General features: G+C 52.5%; 1 protein-coding gene across 1 annotated transcript; it reads right to left on the reverse strand.

Moving 5' to 3' along the window:
- Positions 1 to 6: 6 nt before the first annotated feature.
- Positions 7 to 2,362, reverse strand: Marcksl1 (MARCKS like 1). The gene is given in 3 exon segments (XM_005079492.4): positions 7 to 1,126; positions 1,128 to 1,271; positions 2,080 to 2,362. Coding segments are annotated over 3 exon segments (603 nt in total). The 5' UTR covers positions 2,167 to 2,362; the 3' UTR covers positions 7 to 754.
- Positions 2,363 to 22,148: the final 19,786 nt, after the last annotated feature.

Genomic DNA, 22,148 nt, shown 5'->3' on the forward strand with positions numbered 1-22,148 from the left:
CACCACTAAAGGGACAACATTTATTCCTGTTCCAAATGTTACAGCAAATCCAGGTGGAGGAGAACGATTTTAGCAGTTAGAAAAAAAAAGTACAAATCTGGGGTTTGGCCATTAAAAGTTATTTACAACGATGGGAGAAAAAAAAAAAGACAACAAAAAGTTGTTTCACATTACAGACCTCCCTCCCGCCCCGAAGCCTAACACTTGCTTGTCAAGTCAGAGATATGGTTGATTCACAAGCTGGAGGTTTGAACTTGAGTAAGACGTTTATAAAACCCAGACGGGGCAATGTCCTCCCCAGCCCAGGTGCCACTAGGCACAGCACAAGAGACTAAAAACTCAACAGGGGAAAGGCTGGACACTCAGGGTTTGGGAGTATAAGCCCCCCCACTTCTGGCTCAGGGGTTTCAGAAGTAGAATAAACAAAACGTACTTGGAAAAGAATTGGGAGGAAAGCCAGCAATTGCCTTCTGCAGGGGTGGGGCCTGGGGAGGAGGTAGGGACAGGAGCATTTCACATCACTAACCTAACTTGGGAAACCGTAAGGGACCATCTTCGACTGGCCTTAACAGTAAGACCAGATGGCTGATGGGAGAATCCACAGGAGGGAGAGAGGGGTCGTGGCTGGGAGGGGGCAACAAGCCCCTTCCTTTCTGGGCACAGGAAGGCAGCCAGGGCACCGGGTCCAGGCAGTGACCTCATAAGGACAGCACAGTTTTTGCAGCTTAGAGATCACCCACCTGCCCCCACCCAGCTACTCATTCTGCTCAGCGCTGGCCGATGCAGGGCCACTCTCAGGCCCCGAGGGAGTAGATGGCTCTGCAGCCTGGGGCCCTGCCTCCTCTTCCGTGTCTCCTCCCTTGGAGGCAGCACTAGCCTCTGCCCCCTTGGCCTGGGGCTCTTGGCTTTCAGGGGTGGCAGTGGCCTTCCCTTCTTGGGCAGTGCCCTCGTCGCTGCAGGCGCTGATCTCCCCCTGCTCCTGCTCTTCCTCTGTTGGTGAGGAGGCCGAGGAATCGCCCCCACCCTCCTTCCGATTTCTCTTGAAGGACAGGCCACTCAATTTGAAAGGCTTCTTGAAAGAGAATTTCTTCTTCTTCTTGGGGGTCTCCTTGGGAGCGACCTCCCCCCTTGGCCTCAGCTTCCTGGCTAGGGGGCGCTGGCTCGATGGCATCGCCAGTAGCCCCAGCTGCCTCATCTGTTCCGTTCACGGGTGGTGACTCCCCTTCACCCTTGGGGGTTAAGTCTCCATTGCTTTTCACGTGGCCATTCTCCTGCAGGGCAGAGGAGAGAGCAGTGAGGGATGGGGCCCTTCTCTCCCTACCCCAGGCTGCTTCTGAACCCTTGCAGGCGGTGGAACCCACCACTGGTCTGCAGCAACCCAAGTCTGGCTTTGGCCTCACTCCCATCCAACATAGCCCTCGCCCCTCACAGGCTCGCTGGGACGATCACAGCCAGCAGGAGGCGCTGGGGTACGGGCCCCCACCCCCCCTCCCCCGGGGCGCGCTCTCTATTTTCCGCGCGGAACCTCACCGGGCCTGGAGCCCAGGCGGGTGGGCAAGCCTAGCCCGGAGCTATTGGGCGGGAAGCAGCCCCGGGGCGCTGCCTCCCAGCACCTGGACGGCCGATTTTCCCAGGCTCCCGCTTTGTGTGAACAGCCCCCACCCATCCCAGAGTCTCCCCACATCTCTGCTGCCCTCCACTTCAAAAGCCACCACGGGCCGCCGAGGTCGGGGCTGCAGATGGGTCACCCTGGGTGCCCAGCACCGATCCCGAGGCCTCGGACGCCCCCTTGGCGCGGCCTAGCAGCGCCTTTGTTCCACGCGCGGCCTTCGGGGCAGCCTGGGGGCAGCGCCCGCGGTCCGGGCACGAACAAAGAAGGCGGCGAGCCCGGCCGGCGCCCCCTCCCGCCCCTCCCCTCGTTCGCCCGCGGGGGCTGCGGCGCCGAGAACAAAGGGACCGGGCGGGGGAGGGGGCGCCTCGTGTCCCGGGCCGGACAAAGCGCGCGGCCCCGGGCCTGGGCCCCAGAGGGGCGAGGCGCGCGGGTCGAGGGCCAGGGCCCGAAGCTCCGAGCGCACCCACCTGTCCGTTGGCCTTCGCGGGGGAAGCGCCCGCTGCCTCCTCGGCGGTCACGTCGCCCCGGGGAGCCTTGGAGCTCTGGCTGCCCATGGTGGGGGTCTGCTAGGGGCGCCCGGAGCCGCCCCGCGCTGGCGCCGCAGGGGATAGTTCGGCTGGGACGGCCCGGCGGGCGGAGGGGTGGGGCTGCGTCCGAGGGGGAGGGGTACGGGGGTAAAGCGCGCTGCACCCCCGCTCCGTAGCCGACCTGCTAGCTGCGCCCGTCGCTGCTGCGCTCCGCGCCAGAATGCCGCCCGCCGCCCGCCGAGCCGCCTATATGTATGCACCCGGGGCTCGGGGCGGGGCCGGGCATTTAAATGAGCACCCAATCGGGGGGCGGAGGCGGGGTCGGGCCCGGAGTCCGGGCCCCTCTCGTGCAGTGGCCAAAGCTAGCCCTCTGGCTCCCCCATCACTAGGCACTGCTAGGGGCAGATAGGGTTCGGTGTGGAGAGGAGAGCTTCCCGGTCCCGCCGGGAGCCAGACTGGGAGGGGGCCGTCGAGGAAGAAGCACTCAGTCATCCTTTGCTCTCACAGCCTCACTTCCAGCCTGAGTCCTCCTCCACAGTGGAGAGGCCCCCATTCCCCGGTTCTACACTGGCTCCTTGAACTCTTGGAAGGGCTCACATGTCCAGACTCGTCAGATGGCTGATCCTGGGTTGTGCTCTAGAAATTTGTCCAAAATTGCCGAAGCACCCCACACCCTCCTATCCTCTGAGTTTGGCACCCCCTCGGGTCAGAAGTTAAGCTCCAACCACGTCCCTACCAGTCTACTGCAAACAAACTGGGGGTCTGACCTAAAGTGGGGTCACTCTGGTCGGAATTGTGAGATCCAACAGTCACTCTTCTCCATCTGTTGGTGTCCAGTTTTCTTCCTGCAGCCTGAATCCATTACAGAAGTCCATGGCAGGGGTATTGCAGCGTGTGTGCGTGCGTGCATGTGTGTGTGTGTGTGTGTGTGTGTGTGTGTGTGAGTGTGTTTCTGTACCTGTGTGTATGCCCGTCTCCATGTGTGTCTGTGAGTGTGTGCCTGTGTGCATGTGTGTCTGCATGTGTGTCTCCATGTGTGTCTGTGTGTGTGTGTACCTGCCTCCATGTGTGTGTGCCTGTGTGCATGTGTGTCTCCATGTGTGTCTCCATGTGTGTCTATGTTGTGTGCCTGTCTCCATGTGTGTCTGTGTGTGTGTACCTGCCTCCATGTGTGTCTGCATGTGTGACTCCATGTGTGCGTGTGTGTGTGCTTGTCTCCATATGTGTCTCCATGTGTCTCCTCGTGTGCCTGTGTTCTTGACCAGAAGTCACTGATCTTCGTCCCACTTTGTAAGCAGAAGAGCCTGACACTCCGAGATGTTTGACATATACCTGATTTAGCTCTGGTTTCCCCTCCCCTCAGGTCTGTGCCCACACACTGGGGCTTCCCCATTCAGCAGGTAACATAGTCCCAGTGAGACTCCACAGACTTCAGACACCAGTTCCTTAACGTGAAGGAAGACATTTGGGTTCCTCCCTCTCTGTGACACACCACTAGGGATAACCCCCCAAAACCCACCCTTTTTAGAGACCTTGGTCCTCTTCTGTTTCCTTCTTTAGACCAGGTAGGCCAGTGAGAACCCAGAGTCCTTGGTTGGGCCCAGATATGTGTTGAGGACAGCTACTTCCTCTTGTCCCCCATCGAGACCGGGATGGGGGCTGGAGGAAGCCAAGTGTTACAAAAGCAAAGCTGAGTCTTGAATAGCTCAACATGCCCCTTCCTCCTAGGCGGGGACTCCTGGGAGACAACCCTAACCCTGAGAAATCAGGGAACTCCCCACAGATAGGACCATAGAGGGGTGAGGTGGCTTCTGCATTCCAGGCTTTCTCCTGTGTCCTTCATTTCCACCGTGACTCGGACACTGCTGGACTAGCCTCTCATTTTACCCCAGGTTCAGAATAGGAAAGACATGCTAAGGGCGGAAAAAAACCCTGAATGCTTTCCTATTGAGAACCGGGCTGTCTGATGAGGTGAGAGGCAAGAAGAATTATTTGGGGGCAGGGAAGGGTACCATGGCCCCCCTGCAGGTCATTCACAGCACGGTGGCCCCACTTGTTAGCACTAAGGGATAGACCTCCTGACAGGCTCTCTGTCTTGGCCACAATAGGAGAGCCACAGTGCTGCCAGGCACTGCCTGGACTGACTGCCTAGAAGGATTCAGATGGTGTGTGTGAGTCCTGGAGTGTTGAGCCCCAAGGTTAGGAGTAGACCTCGAGGCTCCTGTTCTCCAGGCACTGCCTGGCGGAGATACAGACAAGTCTCTGGGAAGATTCCAGGAGGGAAGAACACAGGGCTAAGAGACCCTGAATGCCCAAGTCCCCTGAGAGCCCCGTTCCCAGCAGAGGCTCTGCATCTTCACCAAAAGTCCCAGGAGGCTGAGGAGGGGGTGCCAGCCCCTCAGCAAATGTAGGTCCTGGCAGAATCTGACTTCTGGAAAAGGAAAGACGCTGGAGTGGTGAGGCCATGTACAGCAGCCCCCATGGCCTCCTGTCCACTGTGGCTCCTTTCTCCCCAGCTGCTGCCAACCCAGACAATGCCCCCATTGTTCTGGGACTCTGAGAATCTGTGCAGCTATGTGTCTGTTCACTGTGTGTGACTTTGTATGGCTTTGTGATTGTGTGTGTGGCTTTGTGAGACCCTAGGTGGGTACATTTGTTGTTGTGTGAGTCTGCATCTTTGTTTGGTTCTGCATATCCAAGCACTAGAGAGCTTTGGTGACAGCTGATGACTCTGATTTCTGTGTGGACACTTGGCCTTCCTGGAGACTACGTGTTAGTGACTATGCCTGAATGTGATGGGGTGTGTGGCTGAGCTTGTGTGAGGCTGAGGGGATATCTAAGTGTAGAGACTGAAAAGTGGCTTCTTCTTCTTCTTCTTCTTCTCCTCCTCCTCCTCCTCCTCCTTCTTCTTCTCTTTTCTTTTCAGATATAGGGTTTCTCTGTGTAGCTCTGGCTGTCCTGGAATTTGCTCTGCAGACCAGCCTGGCCTGAAATTCAGAGATCTGCCTGCCTCTGCCTCCTGAGTGCTGGGACTAAAGACATGAGTCACCATACATGGTCAAGAGTGGCTATTTTTTTAAAACTGTTCCCAGGGGGCTTGTGTGCCTCTTTGGGCCACTGAGACTATGGTAGACTGTCCTGGTCAACTTGATACAACCTGGAGGTGTCCCTTGAGTAGAGAGAGCCTCAGCTGAAGAATTGCCTATATCAGGCTGGCCTGAGAGGTCCCTTGATTGCTAATTGTAGGAGGGCCCAGTCCACTGTGAGCAGTACCATCCCTTAGCAGGTGTCCTGAGTTGTGTAAGAAAGCTATCTAAGGGGCCGGACAGATGGCTCAGCAGTTAAGAGCACTGGCTGCTCTTCCAGAGAACCCAGGTTCAATTCCCAGCACACCTACATAGCAGCTCACATCTGTCTAAACTCCAGTTTCAGGCCTTCTGATGCCCTCACACAGACAGACATGCAGACAAAACACACCAATGAACATTAAATAAATTATGAATTTAAAAAAAATAAAAAAGAAAGCTAACTAAGCATGAACCCAAGAGCAAGCTGGCAAGCAACATTCCTTGGTGGTTTCTCCTGCAAGCCCTTGCTTGAGTTCTCTCCCTGATCTCCTGCAATGAGGGACGGTGACCTAGGAGTTACAAACCGGACAAACCCTTCCTTCCCATAAATTGCATGTGGGCAGTGTTTTGTCACAGCAACAGAGATCACACTTAAACAAGGTCAAATTCTCTGAGATGTGGGCTTTGCCAGGATGAAGTGGCAGGAATTGGGACTGATGGGGACATGAAACTGTCATAACTACAGATCTCCATCTGTCCCAGTTCTGGTAAGAGACCCTTGCCAGGGGGAATGAATTCCCTGGTAGGAACCTGGGACCTGCGCAGAGGGCAGGACTAACAAAGAACACAGGAAAGGAGAGGATGTTCTCTCTAAACAAAGAACTAGAGCTGGGTGGTAGAGGTGCAAGCCTTTAATCCCAGCACTTGGGGCCTGGAGAGATGCATGGCTCAGTAGTTAAGAGCACTGACTGCTCTTCCAGAGGACCCAGGTTCAATTCCCAGCACCCACATGGCAGCTCACAACTGTCTGTAACTCCAGTTCCCAGAATTTGGAAGATAAAGGCAAGCCTGGACTACAGAGCAAGTTCCAGGACAGCCAGGGCTGCATTATGTGAACCTGTCGTAAAATAAACAAGACAGCTCTTTGAGGACATGGGTTCAATTCCTAGCACCCACATGGTAGCTCACAACTGTTGGTAACTCCAGTTCCAGGGAATCAGATGCCCTCTTCTGAACTCTGTAGGTACACACATGTCACACAGACACACAAACCAGCAAAACACCCATACTCATAAAAATTAAATTACATTAAAAAGAAAATGTAAGAAGCCAGGCGTTGGTGGCACACACCTTTAATCCCAGCACTCAGGAAGCAGAGGCAGGCAGATCTCTGAGTTCAAGGACAGCCTGGTTTACAAAGCAAGTTCCAGGACAGCCAGAGCTGTTGCAAGAAAACACTATCCCTTTAATACCAGCACTCGGGAGGCAGACGCAGGTGGATCTCTGTGAGTTCGAGGCCAGCCTGATCTACAGAGCAAGTTCCAGGACACCCTCCAAAACAATACAGAGAAACCCTGTCTCGAAAAACAAAACAAAACAAAAAAGAAAACACTATCTTAAAACAAACAAACAAAATGCACCCTCTACCAGGCTTCAGAATAGATTCTAGGTGAGCTGTGGATAGGCATATCAACTGAGATGGTGGTACATGAGCTTTCTGATGGTGAAAATAGCATCTGTGAAGGCCTTGAAAAGGAGACTTCTGAGGGGGCTTGGTTCTCCTAGAGGTTCTAGGGAGTCCTCCTTGGCCTCACCTGGTTTTCAGGGTCCGCATCTCCTGAAGTGTCTGTCTGACTAGAGCCCTCAGATGTGGCTTGGACCAGCCTCTTGCTCTTTTGCTCGTTTTCTTTCTTCTTCAGCCTCAATTTGCCATACAGTGACTAGGTGAGGCCGGAGTCCATACTCATGAAGGCTTACCAAGACCCCTCCTGCTCACACTAGAAAAGCTTAAGTGTTGAGCCACAGGGTCCCTGCTCACAGGAGTTTTCTATCTAATTGAAGAGACACTCAGTGACTTAAGGGAAGGAAAAGCCAGATTTGAGGGTAGATGGGGGCCTGTGGACCTCTAGAGAGAGCGTAAAGTAGGGGCAGTGGTAGGGGTGGGGCAAAGGGCCTGCCTGGGACGAGTCTGGGAGGCAGGGCCCTAGGTTAGAGTGTAGAGACAATGAGGAGAGGGTATGCTATCCCCTCCTTTCCTGTTTTGGATGACAGCCGCTGAAACATCCGTTGCCCAAGGTTGGGCACCAGAGAGGAGTTGTGGGAGTTGCTGAATCTTGCCTTGCTGAGTTTGAGGGGTTCAGGGAAGGTCCAGGAGGGTGTCAGGAGGTAACCAGAACTTGCCATGCTTCTGTAGATAGATGCACATATTTCCTGAGCCTGAGGCTAGTGACCTGGGAGCGAGGGACAACAGGCAGGTTTTAAGGCAGGACTAACTCCCCACGCCCCCCCAACCCCCACCTCCCCGGGAAATCTGGGCCTCTGGTTTCTGCTGTGCATGAGGTCATCCAGGAAGTACCCAGGAGCAATGCTGGGCGGGGTGGAGGGCCTGGAAAGAAGCCAGCCGACTGAGACAAAAACTTTCAGAATGTAGAATAAAGGAGATCCCTGAACATGGGAGAGATCTTCAGCAAGCCAGGCAGGGCTGACAGGTGATAACACAGGTGGCTTATGGCATTTAGGACCCTGGAGGTACAGTCATCATAGTTCCCAGTTCCCATTGGCAGAGGAGGGAGCTGAAGCTGGGTGAGGGAGCTTCCACAGTAGTATAATGACAAGAGGCCAGCACCAGCAAAAACAGAAGGTGTTTCCAGAAGCTAAAGAGCAAAGTACCAGGTGCTAAGCTCAGTTGTCGGACAGGAGTGGCTAGGGGCTTGGCAAAGAGCTTGGAGAGACAGGATCAAGACCCTCAAATCCTGGCTTCTGGACCCAGGGCTGCTTTTCATGGCCTGGACTCTGGGTTCCAGCTCATTCATCAGTAGGCATCAGTTCTGTAACCTGCCTGTCAATTCTAGGCCACCTCGAGGGAAGGTCTGAAAATTCCCTTTCAGAATTTTGGGCTGTCCTGAACTTCTGTTTTTCCTTCCCAGTCCTTTCCTTTGAAGTGTGTGTGTGTGTGTGTGTGTGTGTGTGTGTGTGTGTGGTGCCAGGACAGGGTTAATGGCACATAAGATGATTGGATGGGCACAGTCTCTGTCCAGTTGACTTCTGTGGGGCTTGGTTGTCCTGATAGCAGAGGCTCCTGCCTGGCTCAGTTCCTCAAGCTTGATGAGGTCATCAGAAATTCAACCCAGTTATCTGTGGCGAGCCTGGCCTTGCACAGACTCCCTCCCTCTTCATGACTTTTAGTTTCTTTTCAACTCCTGGGCACCTTTGAGGAAAGACTATCCGGACAGTGGAATTTGGATTGCTTATAACTTTCCAGCCAAAATCCCCCGAGAAGGGGAAGTCCCTCTAACAGGGAAACTGAAACTCCCAGTCCTTCTCCAATCATACCCTTTCCTCTACATAAACCTCCCTGACACCCTTTCCCTCTCCCAGTCAGCCTCCCCCCTCCCTACCCTCAGGGTGATCTAAGCCATGCTACCTTCCACTTTTGTAACTGGAGGTGAGTTCCCTCCCCTTAGTCATGCTCTGCCATCTCTCTCAGATGAGGACATTAGGAGCCATTCAGGTTGCTATAAACTGTGGCGCTGAGGTGAAGTGGTGGTCCTATCATCATGTAGTTTGGGGATCTCTAGGCCTAAGCATCCATATTTATAAAATGGAAATAACCATAGTACACAGCCCCTAGGGCTATTTATTGTGATCTTAATGAGCTAGGGGCATCAACAAAAGCCCAGAAACACCGTACCTAAAGCCACCACTCCTGGAGACATTCAGAAATGTTTCTTCTCCAGAGAGACCCAGGAGCATCAACTCTACAGCTTAGAGTGTTGGGCTTCCTTCCACCTCAGGGCATTTGAACATGTTCCTTCCCTCTACAGAGAAAACCTCAGACTTTCCACTCTTCTCTTTTTTAATAGTGTGTGAGTCTGTGTGTGTGTCATTGTGTGCCTGTCTGCCTGTGTGTGTGTGTCTGTATGTATGTGTCTCTGTGTGTATATATATGCCTATGTGTGTGTGAGTCTGTGTCTGTGAGTCTGTGTGTACCTGTATACCTATGTGTGCCTGCCTGTGTGTCTGTCTGTCCATCTGTGTATCTGTGTGTGATGCATACATGTGGAGTTCAGGGTATAAGACCCCAGGATGGAACTTGGATCGCCAAGTTTTATGACAAGCTTCTTCATCTGCCATCTCTCTGGTTCTCTACTTTTTTTTTCCTAAATTTTTGAGACAGGGTTTCTCTGTGTAGCCTTAGCTGTTCTTAGCTGTCCTGGAACTTGCTCCTTAGACCAGGCCTGCCTCTGCCTCCAGAGTGCTGGGATTAAAGGCATGCGCCACCAACGCCAGGCTGTCTGGTCCTCTACTTTTAACACTGATGCCTGATCAAAGCATTCCCCAGGAACTTTCTAGATTCACCAGGGGAAAGAATGACTCCATGATTCTGGGCTTAGGGCTTCTGCTCAGCACAGGAAACAGGGCCAAGACTCTGCCCAGCTCAACTTTGCCTTTCCTTTATCTTTCTGTAGCCACTGCTTGGAGGGAGATCTGCTTTCCCCTGGGCTGTGTGATCTCAGGACTATATCTGCCACAAGGCAAGTCCCCAGCTGTGCCCCAGCATCCCAAGGCTACCACTTTCCAATACAGCTTGCTCAATCAACTCTTTCTTTCTGCCTTTCTGTCTTCCTTCCTATCTTTCTTTTTTTCTGTCTTTCTTTCTCTCTTCCTCACTCCCTTCCTTCCTTTCTTTTGCTGCTGTTGTTATTGCTGCTGTTGTTTTGAGACAGGGTTTCTCTGTGTAGCCCAGGCTGTCCTGGAACTAACTTTTTAGACCCAGGCTGACCTTAAACTCACAGAGATCTGCCTACCTTTGCTGGGATTAGAGGTGGGAAACACCACCACCTGGATAACTTTTGCTTGCACAGTGTTGGGGTTGGAACCCATTTATCTGAGTTAGTCCAAGCCTATTCTTAAAGTATATGCACCAGCACTGAGGTACAATCTAGCCCACTGAGATACACCCTGACCCAGCAAGACACACCCCAACCTCCTGAGCTACACCAGTGTCCATTGAATTATACGCCAGCCCACTGAACTACACCCCTGACCAATTTTTTGTTGAATAATTAAGAGAAAGAATCAAAGGCCTAATGAAATGTGAAATCAAACATGCCCAGTTAGACTTCAAGCCTCATGATGCCTGCCAATAATCCCAGCACTCTTCAGGCAGAGGCCGGAGGATCTCTGTAGGTTTGAGGCTAGCTGACCTACATAGTGAGTTCCAGGAAAGCCAGGACTACAGAGACCCTTTCTCAAAACAAAAAACAAAAAGCCAACCTCAAAACAAAATCCAACCAATCAACCAACAACAAAACAAACATGTCCCACTGGGCTTTGTCACCCACAGTGGCTCTTCGTTTCTCTTAGGACACTGTTCCTGGCAATTAAGATCTGCACTCTCTGGTCCCTATCACATGCTCTGGGTTCCAGCCCAGCCATGTTCCCCTCTTTTTTCCTGCCTTTGCACCGGGATCCCCTCTGCCTGACTGTTTTTTCCATGGGGTGTCAGGAGAGGTAACCAACACCGGGCAACACCGGCACTCTCTGAGGCTTGCATTCTCACTGTCTAAGGGCTGGCACTCAGGGCATAGCCGTGGAGCTGAACTTGAAGACACCCAGAGCAGTCCACAGAAACAGCAGGCTGGCAGTTAGTGGGTAGAGGAGCCTGAGCTGGAAATGCCCTTTTCTCAAAGTAACACTGGGGAGGGACAATGCCACATTTGGAGCTACAGGACAAGGACACAGTGAAACCCATTCGAGATAAAGTATGGCCCCAGAAGGCAGAGCAGCGACTCCAAGCACAGCATCTGGAGGAGTGCCGGTGGTGGCCATCGGAGAGGGAGTGACCCTGAGCAGGGGTGTCCTCAAGGCTGAGAACAGAACACTTCTGGAAAGAATGAATGATCTGTTCACTTGCCAAATGCGATGACAGGCCATGGAAAAGGGCAGGAGAGGAAGGCTGAGGGTGGGCCTGAGGCTTGGGTCAGTAGGTAAGGGTTGGAATGTGACACAGGTCAAGCCTAGAGCAGAGCAGGGGACTGTGTGTGGAAGCAGGACAGTTTGGGTCAGGATGACTTGAAGTACCTTTGGGATGTCACTAGGATCTGCGAGCTAGGAGTAAAAATATGTATTGCAGACAGGGAGAAATAATTTGTCCGTCTGTCTGTGTCTCCTCTCCCGTTTTCACACGTCTATGAGAGACTGGTGGTGACAGATCTCTGTCTCCAGCCCAGACCTGTTCTGGACCCAGCTGCCTTTAGAGGTCTGAATGTTCCCACAGGGACCTATAAGACACAGACAAACAGGCCCGGGTAAACAGAGATCGAAAGGGACTCTTAGAGGCAAGAAGTCTAGAGAAGAATCAGTTGGACTGGTCTAAGGAAAGGGAGTGGGGGGTGAGTGACTGACTCTGGGTGAGGGAGGGGCCTAGGCCAGAGGGGGCCAGGTGGAGGAAGCATGCTGGGGTCTGCTGGCCTCACTGTCACTGTCACTACATTTTTTTTTAAATGTAATGATGGGGTCTCACTTTGTAGTCTTGGCCAGCCTGGAACTTGCCTATTTAGACCAGACTGGCCTCAGGCACACATAGATCAGCCTGCCTCGGCCTCCTGAGTGCTGGGATTAAAGACATGTGTCACCATGCCTGGTCCCCCACTGCATATGTTTATCAGGATGGCAGCTCTAAGAATTCTATCTTCTGGCCATGGGCACTTTTGGCCACACCTTACAGGAAGGTAAGGGTAGGACCACTGCTGGCCTCAGTACCACATAGAAGCTGTGCATGAGAACGAGCAGAGTTGTCTTAAGGCCACGGGCTGAACTGACATGCGTGGACCATGACCTTCTCCTACTGTAAACCTGTTCATGGCTCTCAGTTTCCTCCTACACCATGTCCAACCCTGTGTTCTCTACAGCTCTGGCCCTCAGCTGATTTAGCTGGCAGGCAAACCTAGTTAGTTGCATGTCCGGGGGCCCTCACTGAGGTGAGCCCAGTCTGTCCTCCCCCTTTGCCCTCCTACCTGAAATGGAACGCTGCTGCTCTCAGTGCTCACCCCTGAGGGGGGCGCTTCCTAACTCTACTATACCCCAAATAAGCTATGGCACCCCCTGAGGCCCTTCACTCTGCTGGCCTGCGTTCCTGGCAGGAGTTCTGCCTGGGGTGGGGTGGGTCACAGATGAGACAGGTGGAGTGGGAGGGGCATGGGGGTAGACCTCTCCCACACAAAGAGGAGACAGACAGCTCAAGGGAAACACAAGCTGTTTAACTGGGGCCTGAAGTGCAGGAACTCAGTCTGCAGGAGGGAGGGGGGAGGGAGAGAGGGAGGGAGGGAGGGAGGGAGGGAGGGAGGGAGGGAGGGAGGGAGGGAGGGAGGGAATCATCACACAGAGGGGACACCTCCTCATCGACTGTGCAGGGCTCCCAGGCCCCCTTTGTTCAGTTTTGGCTTGGCACAGGCCAGCCTCGGGACCATCATGCAATCAGCCTGAGGTCTGTATCCCCACAGGAAAACCGACACCTGTGACATGCCTCTGAAATCACAAGGCACAGGGAATCTAGCTGAGCATTCCAGGTGACCTGCCCTCCAACAGCCCTGCCTCAGAAGAGCTGTGTCTTTGCATGAGTCATTCAGGGTCTGTGGGTGGGCCTCAGGCCCCTCATCTGAGGACGACTTAGGTGTTGCTGGTTCCCGTCTACAGGCGGAGATGATGCGAGAGCAGAAAGAGGTGAAAACAAAACTAAATTTCTGTCTTGGCTGTTGCCAAAGTCTCAGTGCTGCCGTCCCTTCCCCTCTGCGCCTTGCCAAGTTCCCATCCCTACAGCGAGGTCTTTGGATGCAATGGATGTTTGTATGATCAGTCATCTCTGTCCTTCCAGATTTACCTCCCAGGAGTTTCAGGCAATTGTCGATCTCACCCTTGTCAGGTTTTCCCTGAACTTTCTGTCTAGACAGAGCCTGTTGCTGCGAGGTCAGCCCATCTCCTCCCCTTTGCCCACAAGGCAACATGACAGGAAAGGCTGGAGTTGTCTCAGCAGGGGCTGTGGTTAAACAGGACGAAGGACTTCCTTCAGGGCTGCAGGATGCTATTCTGAAAGCTGCCAAAGTCCTGGGACCCATTCTCTTCTGGGAAGGTCTGCTTCCGGGGGAAAAGTTAAGTGTACTTCCGGGAAGGGCTACCTCCAGGGAAAAATCAGGTCCGTCTGACTAGGCAGTCTTTTGCTGGAGTAAATCATCTGGGCAGTTGTCCTAGGGACCCTCTGGGGCCTTTGAAACCCAATCCATGTCCCCTGAGATCACAGAGAAGGCAGACAGGAGCAGAGCCATAGGATACAGGCTATGCCACAGCTATGTCACCAACTAATGGCTGATGCCCTCAACCTTCAAGCTGACACAACTCCCTGACCAACTGATGCACTCATTTGACTTTACTGAGTCCAATATGTGTCAGACACTGTCTAGACCTGTGAGCAAATGGTCCCTGCCCCTCCTGCATGAAGCAGCACCTGACCCATCCCTGTTCTCAAACACAACACAGGTTGCTTATCTCTCATACCTGTTTATGGCCTGTTTCCCAGAGGAGCACAAGCTCTAGGGGAACAGGGACCTCAACTGTCTCACCAGTGTGATGACCAAGAACTAAGAGAAGAAAAAACAACAACCTGATAGGCTGCCAAAACAGGACTGATACAGAAGTGGACGTAGAGACCAGAGGCAGTTAGATACACAGGCTTCGGGGCTGCGCTGAAATACGAAGCACACACACAGACACACATACACACAGACACACAGACACACAGACACACAGACACACAGACACACAGACACACAGACACACACACAGACACACACACAGACATAGACACACAGACACACACACAGACACAGACACACACAGACACACACAGACACACACAGACACACACAGACACACACACACACAGACACACATACACACAGACACACACACAGACATAGACACACAGACACACACAGACACACACAGACACACACAGACACACACACACAGACACACATACACACAGACACACATACACACAGACACACACACAGACATAGACACACAGACACACACAGACATAGACACACACACACACACACACACACACACACACAGACACACGAGGATCGCCTCCACAGCGTCCTTCTGGCCAACTCTGAGCTACTCATTTCTTTGGCCATTTATTTTGCCTACTGGGCCCTGGGATGAAATCACTCTTATTCTGGGCCTACCTAGATAACAGTTGAGGGTATCTTGGTCCCAAAACCCCTTGTGGTAGGCACGCAGCTGGCATTATGTTTGGGACTCTTTATTTTTGGAGATGGTACTTCTGTATAGCCATGGCAGTCCTGGAACTCACTCTGTAGACCAGGCTGGCCTGGAATTCAGAAATATGCTTACCTCTGTCTCAAGGCATGCTGGAATTAAAAGCTTATGCCACCACGCTGGGCCGGGCTCTTTTATTTTTTAAAGAATGGGTATATGTGGGGCTGGAGAGATGGCTCAGAGGTTAAGAGCACTGACTGCTCTTCCAGGGGTCCTGAGTTCAATTCCCAGCAACCACATGGTGGCTCACAACCATCTACAATTCAATCTGGTGTCCTCTTCTGGCACGTAGGCAGAATACTGTATGTAATAAATAAATAAATCTTTAAAAAAAAAAAGAATGGGTATATGTGTATCTGAGTGTGTGTGACACTAGGGTGAAGATGCTCCCAGGGGTCAGAAGAGAGTGTAGGATCCTTTAGAGCTACAGTTACAAGAGCGTGAGATCAGTAAACATGCTTATTGGGAACTAAATTCGGATCCTCTGGAAGAGCAGCAAGTTCTGTTAAATGCCGAGCCATCTCTCCAGCCCTTTAGCTGTTTTGAGCCCCTTCTTTGGTGAACAGACATTTCAGTGTAGCCGTATTTGCCGATCTTTAAATAAAATGTTCGTGTGCGGGAAAGACGGCTCAGAAGGTAAGGGCATTTGCCGACAAGTTTGACGACTTAAATTCAATCCCCAAAATCCACATGGCGGAAGGAGAGAACTGATTCCCGCAGGTGGTCCTTTGACCTCCACACACAGGATGTGGCTCCCACCTACTTCTCAAAAAAAAATTACCCTCTGCCTCCCTAATGCTGGGGTTAAAGGCGAGTGGTCAGGTAAAGATACTTTTTAAATCTCGGTGCCGTAAAGGCCAAAGCTACAGAGGCTGGAACTTCTTTCCTGCCTAGCCCTCCCCCACCCCTGTCCTAGCCCCGCCCAAGCCCCGCCCCTCACCCTCACTCCGCCCTGGCGGGCGCAGAGAAACCCAATGTCTTCCTCTGGCCTAGGAACTGGTAGTTAACGTTCCTCCACCGTTTTTTCCATCTGGAGGGGCCTGGAGCGGGGCAGACACGGTGGGAACCAGGCTGCCCGCCTAAGACCTCCTCTCTCGGTCCCGCCCCCTAATCTAGCCCCACCCCTTTTCCCCGAGAACGCAAAGCCAACTCAGGCCACGCCCTTCCCCAAGAGCTCGGATCCCCAGAAGGGCCCCGCTCCCTGCCCCGAGGGCCCCAGCTCCCTGCCCAGGCCCGGCGACTTCTTCGAGGGCTCCGCCCCGGTCCGGCCCCGCCTCCTTCCCCGAGAGCCCGGCCCCGCCCAGGCCTTGGCTACTTTCCTGAGAGCCCCTACCCCCCCTCCCTGGTGCCTCCTCGGCTTGGGCACCTTAGCCAGTGGGCCGGTGCACCGATGGCGGGTAGGGCTAGGCGGGTGGCCGGGGCAGAACAGCCTCTTGCGCTCGGGGCAATGCTCAGTCAGTAGTTGCCCAGGCTGAGACCGGCCCCAGAAATATACTTCAGGTCCATGCATTGCGGGATTGGTCACTTTGGGAGAGTACAACCCAGAAGTTCTCTCACTGGTCGAGATCAATATAGTCGACTTAGAGAGATAGGGACTTAGAGGGGGACTGGAAGTCCCGGCTTCCCCAACCCCAACCTGCCTCATCCCAAGGACCTGGGCACCTCATTCCAAACCCCAGACCCATTACCAGGTCAAGGTGTTTTATCCAGCAACATGTCCCTCAACGGGACAAGAAAATTCACCACGGAGTAGTGTCCAGTTCTCTTGACCCGGTGTTGGAATATTTAATACCCGCCTAGGTGTGGAGGGGGACACTGTAAACCCATAGTTCCTCGGGCTCACTGCTTTGGGCATCAGCTGGCAGAGGGTATTGGGTCTGCGTTGATCTTTGGTGGGACCTAATCCTCACCAGTCTCTTCAGATTCTCCCAAGATATGACCACCAAGCCCTTTAGGCCCAGGGCCTAAAGGCAGGGCCGGTGGAGCGCTGGAAAGAGAGAACCCCCTCACTCTACCCAGAGGCCTCCAGTCTCTATTCCCACACCCCAGGTGCGGTGCTCACAGGGACCCACGTCGCAAAGGCCTTTTCTGTCTATATAGTTACAAACACATGAAGTTGAAGAGGTAGACTCCGTGATACTTCCCTTCACCACTACTCAAATCATTAAAAATTCTCCATCTGTTCTAATTCATCCCTTTAGCTGAAGAAGAAACTGAGGTTTGGAGAAGGACAGTAAAAAACAGAGGGGTGACAGAGGACTGTGTGCCTTTGTCCTGGTCCAAGCATGGTGCTCAGGCCTCTGTGACCAGGCTGGGCCTAGTTCCTTGACCTGGAGATCTGGAGAAGGAATGTCCTGGCCTAGCTCCCTACCCCACACTGCCAATTTGGGCTTCTAGTTAGTGCTGTAGTGACTCACACAGACTTCGGGAGAGAGTGGGCAGTTGTATTGCGGCCCCAGAGTCCAGGACAAGCCCTGACTTGGCCCCTCCCCAATCGTGTAGCCATATTTAGAGAGCTCTTTTCTCTTCCCGACAGCCTGCGTCTACCAATCTCACTGTATTACCCTTCCTTTCAGCCTCTACCTCCGGAAGGCACCTTCCCATCAGCAAACAGGCTCTGGTTTGCCTATCTCTGAGAGAACAGAAAGCCTTCCTGTCCCCCTCCCTTCTCCAGCTCCCTACAGGCCAGCATTCTTGAAGCAGTGGACTTGGCAATCTGGTTTCCTCCCGTACCGTTCCATGGGAACAGCTCCTCAAGGCCATCCCTGACCTTCTTGTTGCTAAATCCAACGGATGCATGGAGTCTTTATCTGACTTGACCCCGCAGTGGTGGCTGAGTGGACACTCACACAGAACCTCCCTCCCACTTGAGATGGGGCCCTTGTTTCGGGGACACTGTGCCCTCCTTTTCCTGCTATCTTAGCAGCTTTTGCTGTGTGGCAGGTTTGTGATCTTGTTACCACCTCTGTGACATTCCTGGGTGTGGGAGAGCCGGAGCCTAGGTTCCCATACTTTGTATGCGTGTCAGAGACCCTGCTATCTTTCAAGCTGGCCTCTTCCCCACCCCTACCTGCCTTCTAGAGGCTTCCGGCAGAGTGTGAGATCAGCCATGCTCCCACCTCACAGCAGTCAGGCCTCCATAGAAATACTATAGAAATACTTGCTTGAACCAGAAGCCAAGGCTTGGTTCCTTTCTTCTTCTTCTTCTTCTTCTTCTTCTTCTTCTTCTTCTTCTTCTTCTTCTTCTTCTTCTTCTTCTTCTTCTTCTTCTTCTTCTTCTTCTTCCTCTTCTCCTCCTCCTTCTTCTCCTGTTTCTGTAGCTGAGGGGGGCATTTGATGTTTCTCTGTGTTACAGCTCTGGCTGTCCTGGAACTCACCCTATAGACTAGGCTGGCCTGGAACTCACAGATATCCGCTTGCCTCTGCCTCCCTGGCTGGTTTCTTCGTTTTTAAAAAAATAATTTATTTTATGTGCATTGGTGTTTTGCCTGCATGTGTGTTTGTGGGAGAGTGCCACATCTTAGAATGACAGACAAGTTAGCTGTTATGTGGTATATGGGTGCTGGGAACTGAACCCAGGTTCTCTGGAAGAGTAGTTAGTGCTCTTAACCTCTGAGCCATCTCTCCAGCTCTTTTTTCTTCTTCTTACTCATTTATACACTGTATGTGGTGTTTCCCCTGAATGTATGTCTGTGCTCTACTCGTTTTCCAGGTGCCCAAGGAGGCCAAAAGAAGATGTTGGGTCTCCTGTAACTGAGGCTGCTGTGTTGGTCCTGGGAATTAAAACCTGGGACCTCTGGAAGAGCAGCAAGTGCTCTTAACTGCCAAGTCATCTCTCCAGGCAAGCATCTTAAAAATGTATAAAGCACAGGTGACTGGTTTATGTCTTTCTGCTGTCTATCTATCTGTCTGTCTATCTAAAGACAGGTTCGGGGGTTAACAGTATGTACCTCACACTTACCTTTTAAAAAGTATTATCTGTGTATGTGTGTGCATGAACACACACTCTAGGTAGAAGACAGAGGAGGACATTGTGTGTTCTGTCCTGTGGACTCTTCCTTATTCCCCTCAGACAAGAGCCCCTCTCTGCCAGCAAGTCTCAGTGATCCTGTTACTTATCCCAGGGCTAGGGTTAAAGGCAGGTTAAAAAAAAAATCCCAAGTCGGCCATTGGTGGCTCATGCCTTTTCAATCCCAGCATTGTGTGTGAAGTTAGTGCTGAAGAGACTGGTTAAGATGTAAGCAGGGATCTGAGAGAGCCATTCCAAGCATAAGGTACACGTGCCTGGAAGATTAAACAAACAAAAACTACAAAGTAGGCTGGGCATAGTGGCGCACACGTTTAATTAATCCTAGGACTCAGGAGGCAAAGGCAGGGGCATCTCTGAGTTCAAGGCCATCCTGTTCTACAGAGTGAGTTCCAGGACAGCCAGCCAGGGCTTCACAGAGAAAGCCCGTCTTGTGGGCGTGGGGGAGAAAGAAAGAAAGGAGAAAAGGAAAAGCAAAGGTGGGAAGATTGCTTTGTGAGGGTCTGCCTGGAATCGGATGTGGATGCATAAAGCCACTGGCGAGATTCAAGGGGTGCCTGCTGAAGCCGCAAGCAAGGCGGAGGTTGCAAGTGCTCGGGGCACTGATCGAAGAGTCTGGATGGTTGGTGACAAAGTCTCACTGAGAACGGCACTGGGGGAACTTGAACAGGACATGTTTGCCTGGACTGGGGGTTGAGGGAAGGGGCAGGAACAGAGTACCGCTGAGGCTCAGTCCCCATTGGTGTGGGAAGGGGCAGTGGGCATGGAACACCGTTTCCCTGTGCTGTCCATCTGTCCTGCCTGGTGCAGGGTTGGCCCCCTGTCTTCCTGTGGTCTCCCATTCATCTTTCTTTTTTTTTCTTATAGGAGCTGATGGAGGCTTAGGAAGCTGAAGGCTGCAGACAAAGCTTAGTACAGGACATAGGGGAGGAGGACAAAGAGGAAGCTGGGTCAGAGCCCGGATGTGATGGGCTCCAGGGAAAGGGACATCTGTGGTTTCCTCAGAGCCTGGAAATTCCACTGGCACTGACTGCGTCAAGAGCACACATCCTGGGGTCTGGTTCATGATCATCCTGGGGCCCCCTCTAGGTATCTGCAAGGCCACCACTCTCTGACGGATCCCAAGACAGAAGCTGTCACTGCACACGTCCCGTGGCCTCGTCCCATGCGTGACCTGCACCTCCTGCAGCCCTCGGATGGAGGCTGGCATATCCCCGGTGGTTGCACCTATCAGGCTGGAAGGGGTTAAGGACTCTGCTCAGGAGTTACATAGCCAGGACGAGGCAGAGCAAGGATTTGAACTGAGGTTTGACTGACATCAGAGCCTGTGCTTTTTACCTCCTGTGCTATATTAAGTCTGTCCACCCTTCAGTTGATTGGCTCAGCAAGGGGAGGAGGCTTTGTGGGGGATCTGCTCGTGGTTGGGGTGGCTGCCCCCCTCTCATATCAAGAGATGGGAAATAGTGCTGACGTCAATTGTTGCCATGGTGACACAGCAACCCTTTCCCTGCCGTCTCCATGGAAACCTGGGGGTCCATCTGTACTTCAGTTCGCCCCCTCCTTCTAAAAGGGGGTCCCTTAGGGAGGGGCCAGCTAATAAGGTATCTGAGAGAGAAGTCAGGGAAGGCAGCAATTCAAACATCTTTTTCTGGGTCCCTTGTCATTGCTCAGGCCCAGAGGCTAAGGCTTGGGAGCAGGGGGTCCTGTACCATAGTCTCTGGGCCGCTCTACCCTTGAGGATGAAACGTGCAGCACTGCTTTTCTAACTAGGGATTTTTCTAGAAGCTGTTTTCCCTAGGCTCCAGATCCAACCCTCCACAGACTGGTGACAGTATCCTTGGCTGCCTGACTCTCTGCTGCCCCTTGAAATCAAAGGTCGGAGCAATGCAGCCTCACTTTTTCAAAGGTTAGCTGAGTCCAGCCTCCTGTTTGGTACTATATCGATAGGACCTTACCAAAACCTCGCAGGGTGAACATAACCCCCTTTTCCAGATATGGACATGGAAACTCAGAGAGGCTTAGATATCAGCCCAAGGTCACACAGTGAGTGGCACAGACAGGACTTGAACTCAGGACAGGAGTGGAAGCCGGAGGCTTTTCTGGTTAGGAGGAGGAAGGAACAGAGCAGAATGGAGTCTGGCTTAGCCTGTTGTCTGTAGAACAAAGCTCAGACTCCTGGGCTTGGGCCTCAAGGCTTCCTTGATGCACCTTTTCTCTGTTGGTCTGTCGCTTGAGCCTCTGTAGTGGCTGGACTTTCCGCATGGCCTGGGCTTGAGTGGGTGAAATCTTACATTTCTGAACTTGCTTTCCACCGTCCTGCCTTAGAGCCTTTGCCACAGTGCTTCACCTGGAATGTTACTTTCTCGGGCTCACCGGCGTTCTGGAACTAGTTAGCTCCATGGTCGGTCTTGGTCAGGTCAGTGCTGGGAGTCAGCCTCCCTTATACACCAAGCATACAGGAGGTGGCAGGAAATCCTTGTGTTATAGGTTTTTTTTTTGTTCTTGTTTTTTAGCATTTTTTATTTGTCTAGTATATTTTTATGGTCTTTTTAAAAGAAAATGAAGGTTGAGACAAGGGCGGGGCAGGGAAGGAAATACCAGAGATGAGAGGAAAAAGAGAGAACGGGAAGGATTCAGCCTTTCAGGGCTGGATGAGTCCACAGAGCCTAGCATTTAAGGACCACCTGGGAGAGCTTGAGTGGAAACCAACAAAGGTTCTTTAGTTGGGTGTGGTGGTGCACTGTAATCCCAGCTCTGAAGGTAGTAGGAGGTGGTCGAATGCCAGGCTCGAGACCTGCATAGAAAATCTGCCTTAAAAAAATAAGAAGGGGCTGGAAAGACAACTCGGCAGTTAAGAGCTCTGGCTGCTCTCAGAGGTCCTGGGCTCTATCCTCCACACCCACGCAATGACTCAAACTGCCTGTCCCTCCAGTTCCAGGGGATCTAAGACCCTCTGCTGACCTCTGCTGACAGTGCTTGCAGCAGATACATATGCACGGTAGAAAACATCCATACATATACACTAAAAACAAATCAGTCTTTTAAAAAAAGAAAAAACAGACAACCATTTAACAGCAACTAGGAGGAAGAGGCAGGCAGATTTCTGAGTTTGAGGCCAGCCTGGTCTACAGAGCTAGTTCCAGGATAGCCAGAGAAACCCAGTCTTGAAAAAAAAATTTTTTAAAGGATGGGTTGGTAGAACACTTCCTTAACAGGTGTAAGGCCCCGGCTGTACCCTCAGTGACAAATCAAACTGGTGGTGGCACAAGCTTTGGCACAGGCCTATGTCTAGCTTTGGTTACCTAGTGAGCTTAAAGTCACATCAGGCTACATTAGACCCCGTTTGGGTT

Source organism: Mesocricetus auratus, unplaced genomic scaffold (assembly GCF_017639785.1).
Source record: "Mesocricetus auratus isolate SY011 unplaced genomic scaffold, BCM_Maur_2.0 Super-Scaffold_100014, whole genome shotgun sequence".
Lineage (NCBI taxonomy): Eukaryota > Metazoa > Chordata > Mammalia > Rodentia > Cricetidae > Mesocricetus > Mesocricetus auratus.